Consider the following 19,329-nt stretch of genomic DNA (forward strand, 5'->3'; position numbering starts at 1 on the left):
GATGGATATAAGTAAATAATTTATCCAAATATGAGGAGAGTATTACTTCCCTAAATAAATGAGTCACTCATTAATTATTATTTTTCCATAAGATTTATTAATACCATAAAATGAATAAGACATTAGGGTAAAATATAAAAAAACTCCCTTAAAGTTTCTGGCAATCATAAAAACCTCTGCTGTAATATTGGAAAAACCTACAATTACCTCATTTTTTTATTGCCATGGATAGAAAATGTTGACATGATGCATTAGTTTCTCAAAAGTATCAATTTTACCCTTTATCTACCAATTTAGGTGAAATTTTATTAAAACGCCCATAAAAACATTTTTCACTTTCAATTAAAAAACTCTCTAAGTTAGATTGAAAAGAATAAAAATAATTTTATTCTATAAAAATGTTAAGTCTATTAAAGTTTAGAAGGACAAACCTGGTATTTAAATTATATTGAAAGATAATTTAAAACTTTATGGTAAACTACAGAACAGGTTTTTATGATTGTCAAAAACCTCAAGGTTTTTATATTTCATTCAAAAACTTATTTATTTTTCATATGAATTATCAATAAAAATTTATTTATTTTTCATAGGACTTACCTATTTATTCACCCCACTTCACTTGATGGTCACGATTCAGACTTAGGCCAGTTGAACTTGAATAGGGAACAAAGAAATTAGAAAGGTGGCGCGTGCACTGTAGATCCATATAGAGGTACGTGGCACGTGTATCGTGCGAGTTCACATTTTTACCCCCACAACGCATGCATGTCGAAAGTAACGGGCGCCCCACAAAGCTCACCCCACACGCCTGACAACTCATCCCAGCCGAGATGTGCGGGTGGGGCGCCAAGTTTAAGTTCTTAACTCACAAGCTCGGTCTGTGACTCTGAAAGTGTGAAGCTAGGGATAATGTTGATTCCACAGAGAAGTAAAATTAATTAATGGAAGAGAAATCTATTATTATTATTATTATTTAATTTTTGCTTATAATTCCGTTAATCAAGTACAACGAGATGCTTATATTCTTCGCCAGAGATGGCTAGCTCCATCATCGTTTCTGGGTTCAAAACCCCACCTTTCTCCAGAAACACAGTCATCAAGTTCTTCGAGAACCCACTCACCAGAGCCACCGCTTCCTGCTGCGCTGCCACCGGAGTCGCCAACGAATTCCTTAGGTTCCAGAATACGATCTCCGGCACACATGCATACCCATTCTCCCGAAACTTCCTTCTGATCGCCTCGTAATCTGTTTCCCAAGGGTTCTCTGAAGCTTGGTCGAACTCCATGTCACTGAACACAAAAACTCTTTTGATCATCTGTTCTTCGCTCAGTTTTCCATTAACGGCGACTCTCAATATCAGGTCAAACACCTTCTGGAAATCTGTATTCATCCCCCAATCCATCTTTCTCACGAACTCTGTTTTCAATCTCAGATTGTCTCCTTCGAGCTTGTGAAGCTGGGGGTTCTCGCTGAAAGTGATCACCTTCCCCTTCCATGGGTCTTCGCTTAGTTCTGAGATTAGGAGTCCAAGAGCCACGCAGACCTCCATTGGGATCCCGTGCATGCTACCTGAAACGTCGCAGACGGCCGTTCTTGAGTTTCCCCTTCTTTGTAAGATCGTCCACCATTCTCCTCCATTGGAGCTCTGCAACTTCACCACCGAAGGGGTCCTCCAAGGAGGCTATAATTTCGTGCGGAAGCAATGCCCCTGCTGCAATCTTCGCTTCTCCCCGCTTTACGCTCTCGAGATGCTTTTGGAACCGTTCTGAGTCGTGTTTCATGAAGAGCTCTTTGTAGTTTTTCATGGCGACAGAAGCCACTCTGTTGTACGGAAGCGTGTCCCATCTGTTCGAACTCATGTAAACCTCCGGGAGTTCAAGAGCTTTACGTAGAGGAACAAGGACTTGTTTCCTCAGACGATCGCGGACTCTGTAACCATAGTGAGCTTCTTCGATTCCCTCGTATTCTGGGTCGCAATCGCACGGGAAGACTCTCCTTGCAATGCTTTCACAGAGAAGGGTTGATCGATCGAACGATGAATCCAAAGACGGACACCACTTCGCGGCAAGACTGATTTTACTGATCTCCCCTGAATTCAAGAACTTGAGGTCTTGAACCAAGAGCTCAGCAAAGACATCAGATATCCGATCGTGTAAAACTCTATAATCAGGATCCCTGCTGTATCTTTCGAGTACTTTTCTCGCCTTGGAAGCATTCCTCTCTTTTCTCATCTCTCTCGCTTTCTCCTTCGCAATCTTAGCCTTAGCCATCTCTATCTTAACCCTCTCCTCTCTTGGCACCGAGAACTTGTTTTTGCACTTCTGCTTCTGGAATTTCAATCTTCTTCTCGGAAATCTAGCACGTCTTCCACCTTTAATTCTCAATACCCCTCCTCCCATTCTCTCATCCTTTACATTTTTCCGGACGTCGAGACCTTCAAGCAGCCGGAAAAGAATTTCCGGCAAGTCTTTGAAGTACCCAAATTCGGCAAACCACCTCACGTTACAAGCCAAGGTTTTAGGGTGGTTCTTGTAGAGCCACAGAGCCGCAGCATAGAACCCCTCCTTGTCTGATTTCCCGGTGCCTCTAACACCTCTCAGGTTGCAGATTAGCTTGAGTGTGGTTAACGGGTTGTGCGCCCAAGCCAGTTCTAGCCGGCGGGTAAGATTATCCAGTGGGGTATCAGGAACTACATGGAGAAAGAAGTCCAGACAGGGGTTTCCGGTGGACAAGAAGGTCCTAGACAGGTTCTCCGTGTAGCCCACGGGTGGTTTGACGGGTAGATCAGTATAATTGAAGTTAGCGACCAGTAAATCAATAAAGGGGTCACCGGATGTGGCCGGAGTAGGTTTATCGGCAGAGGTAGATAGATAGATTTCCGGTGGACCGAGGAGCTGAGGAGGAGCCATCCTGTTCTGGGACTGACGAACGAGTGAAACGTTGAGTTACACTCATAAGAACCGTCGAACCGATTCCTTGGGCACCACTCTTGCTTTTCGCCTCGCCTTTATTGACCTTGGCCTTGTTATATTTTTTCTCTTGTTTCGTCTTTGTTTCTTGGGGAGAAAGCAAGGAATAAGGAACCATGGAAAAATCGGAATTGGTAGAAGGTTCATCGGCGGCTTGGTCACGGCGAGTCGGTGGGTTAGTCCAAATTACTTGACGATCACGTCGATTTTTTAGCCTTTGTACCGTAAATTTGAATGGTAAAACCCACTCATCAGTCATCACTCTTCAGGCATCAGAGGTAACTAGTCATTTTTTAGAAGGGAAATTGCCACTTTAACCTTTAACTTTGTGTCAAGTTGGTACCCAACTTTAAGACGTGTCAATACAGTAATTAAATTTTCAAAAAAGTGTTAAGTTTGCTATTAATCAACCGTTAGTTATTTGTTAAAAAAAAGTAGACAATGTTTATTGTTTTTTACCTTCTGCCGTTAATCTAATCGACCATCAATTATTTGTTAAAAATGTAAAAGCTATTTTTTAAAAGCAGACACTGTTTATTATTTTTTACCTTCGGACTGAATTAGTTATCTTTAAAGAAAAAAAAAAGAAAAAAAAAACATAAAATATGATAGAGAGAAATAATAATTAAAAGCAAAGAAATAATTAAAGAATAATGTATTTTAGATCTAAAGGTAAAAGATAATGACTTTATTATTCTAGAATCTCAAACACTTTCATACTAACTTGACACTACCCCAAAATTCATGGTATTAAAATGGAATTTTCCCTTTTTAGAAAGAACAGCCATAGCCAATGTGAGTTTATGACCAAGAACATCTATAGACTATAGGCCTATAGCCTTCCTCTTCATTAAGGCTATGTTTGGTTTTAAGGAAAAAGTAGAGAAAGGAAGAAAAAAGTAGAGAAATGTTTACAAATCTTGTATATGTTTCCCTACCTTTCCCTTCCTTTCTCTATGATGCTCGGGTAATAGCTTTAAGCAGAAAACATCCAATTTTGAATATCTATTTAAACCATCCACTTGTTCACTAAAACCATACAGTCAAAACCTTGATCCTCATACATGGCATGGACTCCACACAACCTAGGCCCAAGCCCGAAAAGATTAACACACACACACACACTTCTCTTCCTATAACAGTAACAAGAATCAAATTCCAAGTTCCCAACGTTAGAATACAGATAAAATTGTTATTCAGCAGTTGATGGAAAAGGAAGTTCAACTTGTTCATACCTCATACTAGTACTCAAGATATCATGGCCAAATCAACCAAGGGGTGACTCTGACATGTTGGCTGGTCAGCATTGATGCAGAATTCATTCTTGCAACCATTAATTTGGGGAAAAGGAGGAAGGGTTATTAGTGTGACACCAAATACCTAAAAAACCCATGGCCAAAAAAGCAAAATTAGTGGAAGGAAATGATGTTCATGTCCAAATCTAGTTAAGTACCATTTTGGGTCTAACTATTGCTAGTGCCTAGTCTGGCCAACTGTACGCAAATCAAGATAAATCCTTAGCACTACTAGAATGTACACCAGTTCACATATCTGCCGTTAATGTTAACCAGTCTAATTAAGACTACAAGAGATTTAACACAAGATAAAAGACTGGATAATAATTGTTAAATAACATGAACAAGTGGAATACATTACAACAAAGGAGATTTAAAAAATAAGGATTAGAAAAGCTTCGAGACACTAATACAGGTGACTATGGTCTAAGCTTCCTCATCAACCACTTCTTCCGGATTGTTGCATCCAGTGCAAGAAACATCTTTGCTTTCTGTTCATCCTCCAGAAGATCGCAAGCATCCAGAAAGAGATCTTCATCAATATCAGGTATAGCTTGAAGTGCATTAACCACCTTTTCTAGCGTAGCAGGGGTCTCATTCTCATTCTCTTTCTTTTTATTTGCTAATGATGTAACTGCAAGTGCCATTTGACGAAGAGCCTCAACCATACATTCATCAATAGTCCTCAACCGTTTTCTAGAATGTTCAAACGTCGAAGGTGCTGCGAATGGACGCTTGCTCTGTTGATTGGATGTATCCACATCCCCAGCTGAATGTGATGAAGACTCTTGTGTAGCAATGATTGGATCTCCATGGGCAGCAGAGGTTGGAGAATGTGGCCCCTCTACTTCGATCTTCACCTCTGGTGTGTCTTCAAGGACTACATCATGCCCCGAACAGCTATATCTTCCATCAACAATTGGGTTTCCGTATATCACACACAAGTCATTATAGTTTGGCATTGCTTTAGCTCTGTACAATTGTGCTTCTGGATGTACCTGCAAGTATGAAGTACCCTATGTAAGATAGCAACTGATTATTTTATTCCCATATGCCCATCAAAGAAACTTGATAAAAATAAAAAGAATCTCAATTATGAACCATGTGAACCTTGAGATAATCATCCCAAATATTATCTGCAGCTGCCACCATTTGGCGTGTTTCATCCCAATAAAACCCATTATTGTCCAGAAGAGTCTTCATTGCGTTGTATTGCATCCTCAATTTCCTGTGCTGGTTCCTCAGAGCCTCCTTGTCCAGTTCTAATCCGAATTTTGAATTGAACAATGCAAGCATATTTGTCCATGCTTCTTTGCAAAATGCATTACCAACTTTGAATCGATTGTTTACCTGTTCCAACATAATATCCATGAAATAACGGTCCATAGGTGGAGTCCAGGTTTTCGAGTGATCAATATTTGGAGGGTCTTGATTATCCATTCCTTCAACAAATTGAGAAGACCTATATCAGTAAAAGAAAACATCAAATTACACACACCAACAAGCATACATTAATCATGTCACTGTATCAGCAAATATCCTTTAATCACATTTGTCCTAGAAAAAATCACTAAAAAATAACAACATAAGTAAAAAAATAACAGCCTCAGAGGTTTTTCATTTTGGTGTCACCTTAGTACACCTGGATCACCAGGGACAGCAGACACAGACAGAGATTGTGAAGCTCCTGAGACTCCAGTTATCTTAGTTTTAGGAGTGTTGCCGGCAAGGTTTACATCATCAGCTGAGCCATTGTAAGCAGTTTCATTTCCGTATATCACACACATATCTTTATAATTTGGGACAGTTTTGGTCCTATATGATCGCGCTTCAGGGTAAGCCTACATTTATCATGTGTAAGATACTCAAATAGAAAATTTTCCATGGTAGGTTAAGACAAAATGAAGAACATGAAATATACCTTGAGATGGTCATCCCAAACATTGTTGTCCGCTGTTACCATTTGTCTTGTTTCATCCCAGTGAAACCCACCATGGCCAAGAAGAATCTTCATAGCATTGTATTGAAGCCTCAATTTTTTGTGGCGGTTCTTCAAGACTTCCTTATCCAAATTTAATCCAAATTTTGCATTGAACGATGCTACCATCTCCTCCCATGCCCTTTTTCGAAATATATTACCATTCTTATGCCCTTTATGAACCTGTTCTATCATAATGTCAATGAAATAACGGTCCATTGTTGGAGTCCAGTTTGTTCGTGAGCGCTCACTACTGGTAGGAACTTGGATGTCCGTTCCTTCTATCTTTTCAGGACACCTATAAAAAGGGAAAAAAGGCAGTTCATAACTAATCTAGAAAACATGCTCAGATGTACGTTTGTGACATTATCCTACGCCTGTAGCAAAATAGGAAAAGAAAAAGGCAGAGACAGCATGTCAGCTTCTGTTGTACCTTACCAAACAAAGATCTTCATGACCTGCAGACAGTGCCAGAGGTTGTGGATCTTCAGGCAGTGCAACAATCTCCATTCCTGAGATATTGTCAGCAGCCTTTATATTATGACCAGAACTGTCATTTGTTCCATCAGTTGCTTCTTTTCCATATATCACGCACAAATCATTATAATTCAACACAGTTTTGGTTCTGTATGATTGTGCCTCAGGGTGTGCCTATGCATATAGTATGTAAGAGTGACATCTGTAAATGGTGAATATAAATGGAAAAAGGTTTGTAAGAAACATACCTTGAGATATTCGTCCCAGACATGATCATCTGCTTTGACCATTTTTCGTGAGTCATCCCAATGAAATCCATTATGGGCAAGAAGAGTCTTCACAGCATTACACTTAAGCCTCAATTTTTTAGATCGATTCCGTAATATCTCCTTGTCCAATTGTAATCCAAATTTTGTGTTGAACAAAGAGACCATGTCCTCCCATGCTTTTTTCCGAAATGTATTCCGAATCTTATTCCCTTTATGAACTTCTTCTATCATAATGTCAATAAAATACCGGTCCATTACTGATGTCCACTTGGTTCTAGGACGGTCACCATTTGGTGTGGCTTGGTTTTCCATTCCTTCTATGAGTATAAAAGACCGATTAAAAAAGTAATTACTAAGTGCTGTATATACATATACATAAATAAGCAGAAGAGTCCAATATGTTTCCAACTTTCCAGCACCTTACCATACTTTAACTTAATAACAACCTTCAGAAATAACAGTAACTGCTCAGAGTAAGATAACAATCAGAACAGAATAACTATCAAATAAATGTGTGCATGAAAACATGGAAAATAAGACCCAAAAAATGCTCTATACAAGTATCCTGTCATACACGCTGATGCCATGCCCTTGCTTTCAAGTGTAGCTAATATACCACTGAAGCAAGTTCCCCAAAAGTTACCATCTACAATAAAGTTTAGGCAGTGAGGCAGTCAGCTCACTAATCTGAAACATGCCATTTGCACATAAAAGACCAAAATCCTTCATTACTATAATATTTGATTATTTTATGTAGAGAACACTGATGTGGGCCCCACAGCTACGGTCCCACTGTGTTCGTAGGGTAGAAGGTGTTCTAGTCTTTCTAGGGTTAGCTGGTGGTCAGTTAGTTATTTCAGTTGTTATTTATTTTAGTCTTATTTTGTTCTATTTGTTATGTAAATACTAAGGGCAGATCTGTCATTTCCATGTAATGAGCATAACCTATAAATACTAAATAAAGTGGCGGCGACAGAATATTAAGTTTCTGTTCCTCCTTTCAACTCGTGTTCTACTGCTTTCTCTTCTCTCTTTCTCCTCTCTTCTCTATACTTTTTCTTCTATTTTCGAACCTGAAATCCATTAGGGTTCAAGACTGATAGCAGTCCTGAACGTCTACTTGGTATCAGAGCTAGGGTTTCTCATGTGAGTCTAGTCCAGCCGACCACATGAGAACCATCTAAGGCTGGAAGCTGAGAAAGTAGAGTTCGTTGATTGATTCTTGGAGATCACCAGAGGGTTTAGCAGCTGTTTGAAGATTTGCCACGGTTGTAGGGTGTTGGTGATCAGGAAGAATCAGAGAAGGCTAGGGTTCGGGTAACCTTGGAAGGCAGCGAACAGCATTCTCTTGTAAGTTTTTTATTTTCTGAGAGTACTATCAGAGAAGATAGGTTGGACCTATCTAGAAAGGGCGGCCGAACCACTCTAGGGTTTTCTTCCTTCTATTCTCTAGGGTTTTGTTTTAACCCTGTGGCAAACCCTAATACTGGGCTGAACCTTGTGATCTACCTATGAAACTTTTCTTAAATTCTCTCCTCAACATTGATCAGTTTTAGGGTTTCATATTAACCCTACTACAAGTCTTGTCCGTACGGTACTGTCTGGAATGTGCGGCTGAGAATTTGCTTTTAGGGACTGATTAAAACCCTAATTCTGCTTCAGCATATCAAATTATTCTCCAAGCTGTTTTCAGATTTTTTTGGGGGGCTTCGAACTCTTCTAAGGGGTGAAAACTGTACGGACTGTTGCTGTTGTGTTTGCTAATTGGTTTCAGATCAGACTTATACCTGTTTCATGCACATCTACCGTGAATACAGATTGGTTCTATACCGATTTTGTGATTGTGGTTGATAGTCCAAGTGCTGTTTTGACTGTAGTAACCCTAATTTTGAGACTACTGGTTCTTGACCGAAATGGAGTTTAAGAATCAAGCAGAAGGCAGTTTTGGGAACAACAGTTATGGTGGTGTTTCTGAGACAGGTTTTCAGATTACAACCATAAGATTTGATGGATCAAACTATTTGGAATGGGCCCAATCAGCCATGATGGCTATTGGGGGAAGGGGTAAAGTAGGGTATATCTTGGGAGATGTGAAAGAACCCTCCAAGGGAGACCCCATGTATACCAAGTGGGTCCAAGAAAACTACTTGGTTATGACATGGCTGTGTAATTCTATGCAGCCTCATATCAACCGAAATTACTTGTGGGCAAAGACAGCCAAGGAGATATGGAATGTTATGAAAGAAACTTACTCCCAACCCCTTAATGTTGCTAAAGCATATGAATTGAAATGTGAAGTGAATACCCTTAGACAAGGAGAAAAACCGGTTTCGGTCTATTTCTCTACCTTGAAGTCCCTATGGCATGAGATTGATCACTTAGAGACTCTTGAGTGGGAGAGTCCCAAAGATGCACAGACCCATAGAAAGCACATCGAGACAAACATGGTGTTTGAATTTTTGGCAGGCCTGAATTCAGAGTATGATATTGTGCGGCAACAGATTTTGACCAGAGATAGTGTGACCCTCTCTCAGGCATACTCCTTAGTGCATAGTGAAGAGACTAGGAGGAAAGTCATGATGCAACCTCAGCCTCTTACACCGGCCCTTGCAGCTGTTAAACCCAAATCAAGGGGTGATTCAGAGAGGGACAGGAAGAAGGAAGATAAAAGGGATGTGGTATGTGAGCATTGTAAGAAACCTACACACACAAAAGAAACATGTTGGAAGCTGCATCCTCATTTGGTCCCGGCAAAGTTGAGAAGCAAGAAGGGTAATGCTCATGTGGCCGTGACTCGGTTTTCTTGGGTTTATCTTATGCGTTCACGAGATGAGGTTCCCGCCCTGACCCAAAACTTCCACCAAATGATCCTAACCCAGTTTGATGCCAAGATCAAAGTTCTTAGATCTGATAATGCAAAGGAATACTTTGCTAAGCCATTGGCATCTTACCTTCTTAATCATGGGGTTATCCACTAGAGCACTTGCCCTCATACACCTCAGCAGAATGGGGTTGCAGAAAGGAAGAATAGGCACATCTTGGAGGTGGCTAGAAGTATTATGTTTACCTCCAATGTCCCTATTCACTTCTGGGGTGATGCTATCCTCACGGCGGTATATCTTATTAATCGGGTTCCTTCCCGGGTTTTTGATATGAAACCTCATTTTTCCCTTCTATACCCAAATGAGGAGTTGTTTATTGTTCCCCTTAAAACATTTGGTTGTACCTGTTTTGTTCAGCTTCTCGGACCCCATCACTCCAAGTTCGAACTCAAGGCCTCCAAATGCATCTTTCTTGGTTATGCACAAACTCAAAAGGGTTATTGCTGCTATGATTTTGTCTCAGGGAAGAAGTTTGTCTCCATGGATGTCACTTTCTTTGAGGAGACACCCTACTATTCTCGGGTTTCTCCTCAGGGGGAGAGCAGTGAGAGTGGGGATTTGGGTCCTTTTCTTCAGGAGGAGCGCAGTGAGGGCAAGGTTAATACTTTTGGGGCTGTTCCTTTACCTATTCCATTGGGTGATGAGGGCTGCAGTAGTGAGGGTGGTCAGAGGGATCAGGAGTTGAGAGTCTATCACAGGGGATGCAGGCAGGTTGATCCCGATCATCAGTAGTCCAGGCCAGCTCCAACCTCTTCTGCGGCTCCAAGTCCAGGTATTACAGTCCTAGGGCCCACAGAGACTCCTTCCATTGTTGCCACTTCACCCCTGTAGACGACCTTGACCTTCCCATTGCTATCCGTAAAGGAAAACGGCATTGCACCACATCTACAGCCCACGGCATTTCCCAGTTTTTATCCTATGATCGCCTATCTCCCTCCTACAGGTCCTATCTTACTCCCGTTGCTAATGTCCCTATTCCAAGAACAATGCAAGAAGCCCTATCAGTCCCGGAGTGGAGAGATGCAATGCAAGTTGAAATGGATGCCCTGTTGAAAAATAATACCTGGGAACTAGTTGATCTGCCCAAAGGAAAGAAACCAGTTGGATGCAAATGGGTATTTACTGTGAAGCACAATGCGGATGGCTACATTAAGAGGTACAAAGCTCGGCTAGTTGCAAAAGGGTTCACCCAGACTTATGGTATAGATTACTTGGAGACATTTGCCCCGGTAGCCAAGATGACCACCATTCGAGTTCTATTATCTCTTGCAGCAAACCACACTTGGCTTTTGTACCAAATGGACGTTAAAAATGCTTTTCTGAATGGAGACCTGCAGGAAGAGGTTTACATGCAGTTGCCTCCTGGATTCTATGATACAGAGACAGGTAGAAGGTCTGCCGGCTCAATAAGGCATTGTATGGTTTGAAGCAGTCACCTAGAGCTTGGTTCGATAGATTCAAACTAGCCCTTGGGAAGTTCGGTTATGTACAGGCCCAGTCAAATCATACACTGTTCATCAAGAGGGTGGAGTCCTCTCTAACACTACTTGCAGTATATGTTGATGATATTGTGGTGACAGGAAATGACAGCCATGAGATTGAGTCCCTCAAACAACTCCTTCATCAAGAGTTTGAGGTGAAAGATCTTGGTGCACTACGGTATTTTTTGGGTATTGAGGTTGCTAGATCTAAACAGGGGATCTTTGTCTCTTAGAGGAAATATGTTTTAGATCTGTTGGCGGAAACTGGAAAGTTAGGTGTCAAGCCTGCAGATACACCCATTGAACAGAACCACATGATTAGTGCAGAGAGTGGGGAGCCTCTTGAAGACAAAGTTATGTTCCAGCGATTAGTGGGAAAGCTCCTATATCTCTGCCTCACTCGACCAGATATCAGTTATGCAGTTAGTGTTGTCAGTCAGTACATGCATTCTCCTAGAACCACGCACCTTCTTGCAGCAGAAATAATATTAGCATATTTGAAGAGATGTCCGGGTAGAGGTATACTATTCAAGAACAATGACCACATGAAGGTGGAGGTCTATACGGATGCCGATTGGGCTGGGAGTGTTGATGACAGAAGGTCTACCTCTGGATATTGTGCCCTTGTGGAAGGTAACCTTGTCTCTTGAAGGAGTAAAAAAAAGAGTGTTGTCTCCCGATCTAGTGTTGAAGTTGAATACAGGTCAATGGCTGACGGAGTGGCTGAAATTCTATGGCTGAGATAACTACTTGAGGAGTTGGGTATTGAGTATGAGAAGCCCCTGATGCTGTATTGTGATAATCAAGCGGCTATTAATATAGCACACAATCCGATGCAGCATGACAAGACTAAACATATTGAAGTTGATCGACATTTTGTACGAGAGAGGGTCTCATCACAAGAAGTGTCTCCCGTACATCACCTCCAACATGCAGCTAGCAGATATCCTCACCAAAGCTGTACCAAGGAAGAAGCTAGAGGCGGATCTATCCAAGTTGGGAATGATAAACATTTATTCCCAACTTGAGTGGGAGTGTAGAGAACACTGATGTGGGCCCCACAGCTACGGTCCCACTGTGTTCGTAGGGTAGAAGGTGTTCTAGTCTTTCTAGGGTTAGCTGGTGGTCAGTTAGTTATTTCAGTTGTTATTTATTTCAGTTTTATTTTGTTCTATTTGTTATGTAAATACTAAGGGCAGATCTGTCCTTTCCATGTAATGAGCATAACCTATAAATACTAAATAAAGTGGCGGCGGCAGAATATTAAGTTTCTGTTCCTCCTTTCAACTCTTGTGTTCTACTGCTTTCTTTTTTCTCTTTCTCCTCTCTTCTCTATACTTTTTCTTCTATTTTCGAACCTGAATTCAAGACTGATAGCAGTCCTGAACGTCTACTTTTTACATGAATGCTAAATAAGTACATCTATTATGTTGTGTCAATATTATCACTGTAAGTACATTATTCTTCTCGTTAAAAAACATGTTCAATGCTTCAGATCTATCAAGCAAGTGGAAGAGAGATAAGAGAAAGCGAAACAGAATGAAAGCATGAATGCTTGTTTTTACATTTATGTATGTGACCCAATCGCTCTATTTTGTAATCAATGAGTTAGAATGTCATTAAAAAACAATTAGTTAGGAAATAAATAATTTACTATTAGTTGTCTAACAAACAAAGATTTGGATGAGAAACAAGGAGGAATGTGGATAAACCAACAGGGTTACAAGACAGAAGAAAACAGAGCAATCAAAGTACCAAACATGTTCATTTACTATTCTGTCAAAAAATTTGTATACAGGAATTACTGCAGACAATTAAAAGAGAATGAAATGGGTACGGATAGGTACAGTAATGAGTTAAGCATTGTTTATTTAAGATCAAGAGCAATGGTTTACCTTCAACAATAATTCTGGAGAATAATTACCTGTTTCCGGAGTCCATGCCTCAAGATTCAGTGCTTCAAACCTTCCAATAGCCACTTTGAATCTTGGGTTATGAGTTCTGATAAGAAGTAACTGGGTGCACTAAGTACCAAATAGGGAAGGGTATTGGTGAATAGAGAGGGTCTCAAGGAAGGGGAGTGAGACTACTGAAGGGTAAAGAAAATATACAGATTAGGCAGTAGAGGGAAGCAAGCTACAAGCAACCAAGCAAGAGAGAGAGAGAGAGGGAGATCTTAAATAAAATCCCTTTTTAATTTTTCATTTCAAGACTCAAAAAGTGTAGATGGAGTTTGGTTATCTTTCTATTTCCATGTACATGTATTTCTTCCTCATTGGGAGAACATCTTGAGTGGGGAGTGGAATAGAAAATCCATACCCTATTAAGGGGACTTTAGAGAGTGTGAGTTGTTCTCTAATAATTTCTGTTATTCACTTACTGGGAGCATTGTTGTCTTGTTGTACTATTTGATCTAAAAAGTATATAAATGATTAGAATGGGTCACTCGCCCTACGACTTCTTTCTCCTGCTGAATTTATCACACACACACACACACACACACACACACACACACACACATATTCTTAACCCTGAAAACTCTCCACTAATTGATTTTCAAGAAATTTGGCATTATCTTTATTGCATACTTTTCTATTCTTGTCATGCTATTTCCTTCATTTTCTGGTTTGGTTAGACATAGTTGAATGTGCTGAACCAGGACAAAAAACCTTCATGAATTTTGACAAGAAATTCAAATCATGCTTAGTCACAATATCAAAAAATTCTGACAACACCAGATTTGATTTCTTTTTTTTTTTTTTTGATAAATAACATCAATTCCATTAAAATAATGAATAGATACAAGAAGATCCCCTTAGAGGCGCGAGGAGCAGCCTCTCCAAACAACAAATACACAAACTACAACAGAGAAAACATGAATGTTGAAATTAAAACAATAGTTACAATTGTGCCCAGAACAATGTTTCCCTATTTATCCCTTGTTTTGCCAAGACATCAGCAAAAGCATTAGCTGATCTCCCAACCCATTGTACTGTTATAGACATATTTCTTGTCAGCCATTTGAATTTCTTTAACTCAATTTTGTAGCCCCAAGTGACATCCTCCGGATTATTTAACCAGTCCACCACTGTCTTAGAGTCTCCTTCAATCAGAAGCTGCTCCACGCCCACTTCTTTTGCAAGAAGTATTCCTTGTATTGCAGCTAGCAGTTCTGCCTGGATAGAGTTCCCAACTCCTAAAGGGCCAGAGTAGATTAAAACAACCTCTCCAGCCTCATTCCTCAATACACCTCCCATCCCAGAGAGACCCGGGTTACCCTGGTTACTCCCATCAAAATTCAGCTTCAAAGAACCAAGAGGAGGGGGGACCCAGCTAGTCACTGCCCTTCCCTTGTAGGAGGAACAGTTTGCTACCAACTTCCAATCCTTCCAACAATCAGCAAAAGTAAAATGGTTAAATAATTCTAGAGTCTTTAACCAATGTAAAGACCTGGACAAAATGCAGTCCTTTAAGGTTTGACTGCTTCTTCCTTTTTCTTGGTAGATTCTGGCATTCCTTTAACCAATGCTGCTCGTAAGCATCTCCACATTTTCCTTCCTCTTTTATGGGGCCAAGAGAAGAAAGAAGGGTTAAAGATTGTGCTTACTTCTACTGGCATATCCCAACTAGACCCAAACAAAGATAGAAGCCAAGCCCGGAGCTCTGCAGTGACACTACAAGATAAAAATAGATTTGATTTCTTTGTTCGCTAGTGAATTGATTAATAAATTCAGTAAGGTGGGAACAAAGAACTAGATTTGATTTCTTTGGGTAATGGGATGAGATTATCACAAAGAACTGGTGAATTGATTAATAAATTTCCTTTCTTATTGTATGCTAACTAGAAAAAAAGTGGGAACAAAGACAAACATTTACCATGTTAAATTTTTAATTATTTAAAGGAGCGGCGGATGCACTTCTATGCCTTTATTCAGAACAATATTGTCATTGACAATGGGGAAATGTGTACATTAATATAAAAGATAAGAAATAACTGCAAGCCCTATCTTCAAGTGCTAAGGCAGACTGAGCTCCACCAGGGGCTTCTTAGTAATTCATATTTGAGAGATGTAAAAAACATACATTGAGTTATTGTCAGCTTGGCATGTTAGCTGATCAGGGTAGAATGTTTTAGCAAAGTTTTTCTTTATACTTTTTTCCTTCTTTTGATCAGGATTAACAATGCTTCATTGTTTTCCTGTTGATTGCTCAATATTTTTTCCTTTACTTTTTCTTTTTTTTTTTTTTGGTAATTTCCAGTTTGTCCTTTCTACAATTACTAGAAGCAACTTACCAAACAAATGAAGCATTCAAAAGAGAACATACCTCTTCAAGGACTTAATCCACAGGATGAATCATGTTATACTAAAGTAAAGATTGCCCATACAATCTATGCCACTAGCACAACAATAGATGCTAGTAGCGTCTAAATTCTAACAACATGCAAATCAGTGCAGAATAAGGTGTGGAAACATCCCATAGGTTTTAATTCTGATGGGCAACAGAAAATTATTGTATGATATGTAAGGATGATCAGAAGAGTGCATACAAATCTTCATACTCGATGAAACATATAAATCTGAGGCATCCTGACCCTCAAAAGGCTGGTCTCTATAAATAAAATGTATAATATGAAACCTTCAGCTCAAAAGAGGAAACATCCCATAGGTTTTAATTTTGATGGGCAACAGAAAACTATTGTATGATATGTAAGGATGATCAAAAGAGTGCATACAAATCATCATACTCGATGAAACATATAAATCTGAGGCATCCTAACCCTCAAAAGGCAAAGGCTGGTCTCTATAAATAAAATGTATAATATGAAACCTTCAGCTCAAAAGAGGAACCTTCATTCTATGGTATGTCTGCCAATGGACCAGATTTAATCAAATCCAAATAAACTGGATTTGGACAACCATTATTAATATCCAATTGGATTGGACCATGCTTAATAATCCATTTTCTTATCAGATTGGATTGGATCTATATCTGTTTGGATCCATTAAAAAACCAATCCAATAAAAAAGCCAATCTCATACAGAGGTTTAAAAAACTCTACGCCCTTGATGAGTTGATGTCTAAGAAAATGTTACTAGAAATAACATTTGAGTTTTTTTTTTTTTTCCCACCAGAAACAATAGAGGAAAATATAAACATATAGGAGGTATCATGGCCTATTTTAAAGGAAAGCTGATGTCGCCATTTCAAACATAAAAAAACTGTTAGCTTTCTTGCTTTTTAATTACTAGCTAAATAGCATGTGAGAGGAGAGAGAAGGGAGAAGAATTAGAGTTCCATGGAAGGAAATCAAATTTGGGGTGGGGGTGGGGGAGAGGAATAAATGAATTAGATTTTTCCAATGGTGGTCAGCACATGAAGCCAAGGCAAGTATCAGCATTATATAGTAAAGATAATGCAATGTACGGCATTGCCAAAAAAAAAGGATCATGCAAAGTATTAAACAGCCAAATGCTTTATTAAACTAGTTATATTAAATCTAAGAGTAAAATCTTTTTTATTTCAGTCAGATGGAATGGATCCCATCCGAACCATTTGTTTTAAATTAAATTGGATTGCATTCTCTTTTTATTGAGTTTGGATCGGATTTGATCCAGATTGTTTATATTGGATTCATATTTGGATTGGATCAGATTGGACCAAAATCCAGTCCATTGATAGCCCTATTCAATGGTATCCTATTTCGCAATTCCCATTTGTGTTTTGCATGTAGCTAAATGTAAAAGGAAGAAAATATTGCAGCTATAATTTCTGGACATAGATACAAGTATCATGTGACAAGACAGGCACAGAATATCTTAATGTGGCATGGACATCACGTTCACACACCAATTCTACATGGCATGGTGGCATGGTATAATTAAAAAGATATTTTCCCGACAGATCACAAAAGGAACCTGACCTCAATTGAGGTCGTTCGTCAGAGTTATACAATAATTAGGCTTTTACACAAATGTACCACAAGACAGAACATAGGGAATGAATATCTTAAAGAGTAAAAGAATCAACATTTCCATGCTTCATGTTTACAGAATAACAAAATTCAGTACAATAATCGGCTATAGTCTTTTAAGCTAAACCAAAGAGAAGAACAATATTCAGAATAGCTTAATCTTTTACTCCTACTAATCACTGCACTCTAAGCAGTAACCAACATTTCAAGGTCCAACCCAGAAAAGTTACTCCCGCAAGCTTAATCCATCAATTTAACATAACAAACGCAATTAAAATCTAAAAAATAAAAATTACAGAAAAAACCAATTTGATCTTCATTAGTCACACTAACCTTCCAAATGCACCCTCAAAAAATAGGAGCAGATCCCATTTCTCTGCAAAGAGAAAAGGTGCAGAAAAGACCAAAAAGGACTTAAATTATCAAAGTGCGCATGAACAAATCAGTATCTTCAAAAAGTAAAAACAAAAGAAAGGTTCAAACTCCACCAAAAAGAGCAGGAAAAGGCCAACAAAAACGTACTTGGGATGGCGAATTGAAAGTGAGGCCTGGCTGCTTCAGATCGATAAGGCGATGGAACCGAGCTCCAGTCTGTAATGGGGTCTGATTGCAAACATATAAAGCAATAAAAATAAAGACAAGGTGCCAACTTCGCTGGTCCTTGAACTTTAGTGTCAATTACCTACAAAAATAAATAGAGAAACAGTGAGGTCATTGTAGAGGCGAAAATATTTGAAAATTAACAGTGAGAGAGCGCTCCGCATTAAGCTGGTCAAAGTTCGGATAGTTTTGGATCTCCACCCCAGCTACCACTCCAGCGTCCTAATTTGTTGCTAGTTCGTCGGATGGAAGCTTCAGGGAGGGCGGAGGAGATAGCAAATCAGGAAGAGAGAACGGACGCCGCAGTCGGGGGAGAGAGAGAGAGAGAGGGTCCGAAGAAGACGATGAAGGGGGGAGAAATAATACCTGGACCATGCCTTCTCTTTCTATGGTTCCTTCCTCCCCACCTGATAACCCTAAAAGCCCTCCACCACCTTTCGACCATCGTCACTGCTCCCTCACTGTTCACTGTTCTTCGGATTTGATACAATCCTGAAACGGAAACATAAAACGTTCTTTAAATACATATTTATTATGAATGATAGCATATAAACAAATGATAAGGTGTAGCAGAAACAGATAATGTACACATACAGCACAACTCACTGTATCTATAAAGATGCTTTTTGTCATTATATAGGAAAAATCAATTAGTAGGGCTGGATTGGACTGAAATCTATTCTTTAAATGATTTTTATATTAAGATTTCAGTACATTTTCCATTTTTATTATCCCAAATAGCCTTCCATTTTGAATGAATTTTAGATAACGAAAAATCAAGAATTTTTAACTCTTAAAGCATCATTTTTGTGTCCATGGTAGAAATAAGAATGCTTAATAGGTATGTGGTGACGAAGTTTTTTTTTTTTAAATCGAACTAGACAGGAATCATTCTGGGACATCGGCGGGTTATTGATCAAATCAATCGTTTTGGCCAAAAAAACAGTTTTGGGGTAAAACAAAATTTAACCTGTTTTCAAGTTTTTCTGTTCGGCCGGTTTTGAAAACCATGGTGGTGATAATAAAAAGAACAATTGTAAAATGCAGTCATACAAAATAACTAAGAATAGCTCAAAATGGGTGATAAAATGATAAAGGTAGGTAGATGGTTTGAAGACCATTTATCATACTTATTTGAAAAAAAAAATGATCCCTTAGAAATTGAAGAGGCCAAAGTAGTTAGGAACAGACATAAAACGAACTTAAGAGGAATGATTTAAGCTCTCATAATTCAAGTAAGGATATATGACACTAAGTAAAACAGTGAAATTGGATTCATGTAACCGATCACTATAGTAAGCACAAGGCATAGTTGATGAGGATGATAGTGGTGGGGTAATTTTTGTGTTTGAAAAGCAACCATTATTGGAGACCTAACTTGGAAGAATTCGCATTCTGTGAAC

At 39.2% G+C, this 19,329-nt stretch overlaps 1 protein-coding gene and 1 pseudogene across 11 annotated transcripts; both read right to left on the minus strand.

Annotated features, from left to right (window-relative positions):
* Positions 1 to 942: 942 nt before the first annotated feature.
* On the minus strand, positions 943 to 3,398 carry LOC148879509 (uncharacterized; annotated as a pseudogene). The gene has a single exon (XR_016104259.1). The product of XR_016104259.1 is annotated as an uncharacterized LOC148879509 (transcript).
* A 1,066-nt stretch (positions 3,399 to 4,464) lies between these two features.
* LOC148879510 (uncharacterized) lies at positions 4,465 to 18,432 on the minus strand. 10 transcript variants are annotated; one of them, XM_088961061.1, is made up of 10 exons: positions 18,293 to 18,432; positions 17,849 to 18,008; positions 17,660 to 17,702; positions 13,277 to 13,353; positions 6,969 to 7,303; positions 6,682 to 6,755; positions 6,187 to 6,541; positions 5,898 to 6,106; positions 5,376 to 5,727; positions 4,465 to 5,263 (listed from the first exon to the last, which is right to left on the minus strand). In XM_088961061.1, exons 1-10 carry the CDS (start codon positions 18,299 to 18,301, stop codon positions 4,685 to 4,687), a joined length of 2,193 nt encoding a protein of 730 aa, XP_088817187.1. In that variant the 5' UTR covers positions 18,302 to 18,432; the 3' UTR covers positions 4,465 to 4,684. The 10 variants fall into 10 exon arrangements, with proteins under 10 accessions (XP_088817187.1, XP_088817189.1, XP_088817185.1 ...); XM_088961063.1 differs by having other exon boundaries at positions 5,616 to 5,727; positions 6,677 to 6,894; XM_088961059.1 differs by having other exon boundaries at positions 6,677 to 6,894.
* Between the last annotated feature and the right edge of the window lie 897 nt (positions 18,433 to 19,329).

The sequence above is a fragment of the Nelumbo lutea genome, chromosome 1 (assembly GCF_056320005.1).
Source record: "Nelumbo lutea isolate HS-2025 chromosome 1, American lotus-T2T, whole genome shotgun sequence".
In the NCBI taxonomy this organism is placed as follows: domain Eukaryota; kingdom Viridiplantae; phylum Streptophyta; class Magnoliopsida; order Proteales; family Nelumbonaceae; genus Nelumbo; species Nelumbo lutea.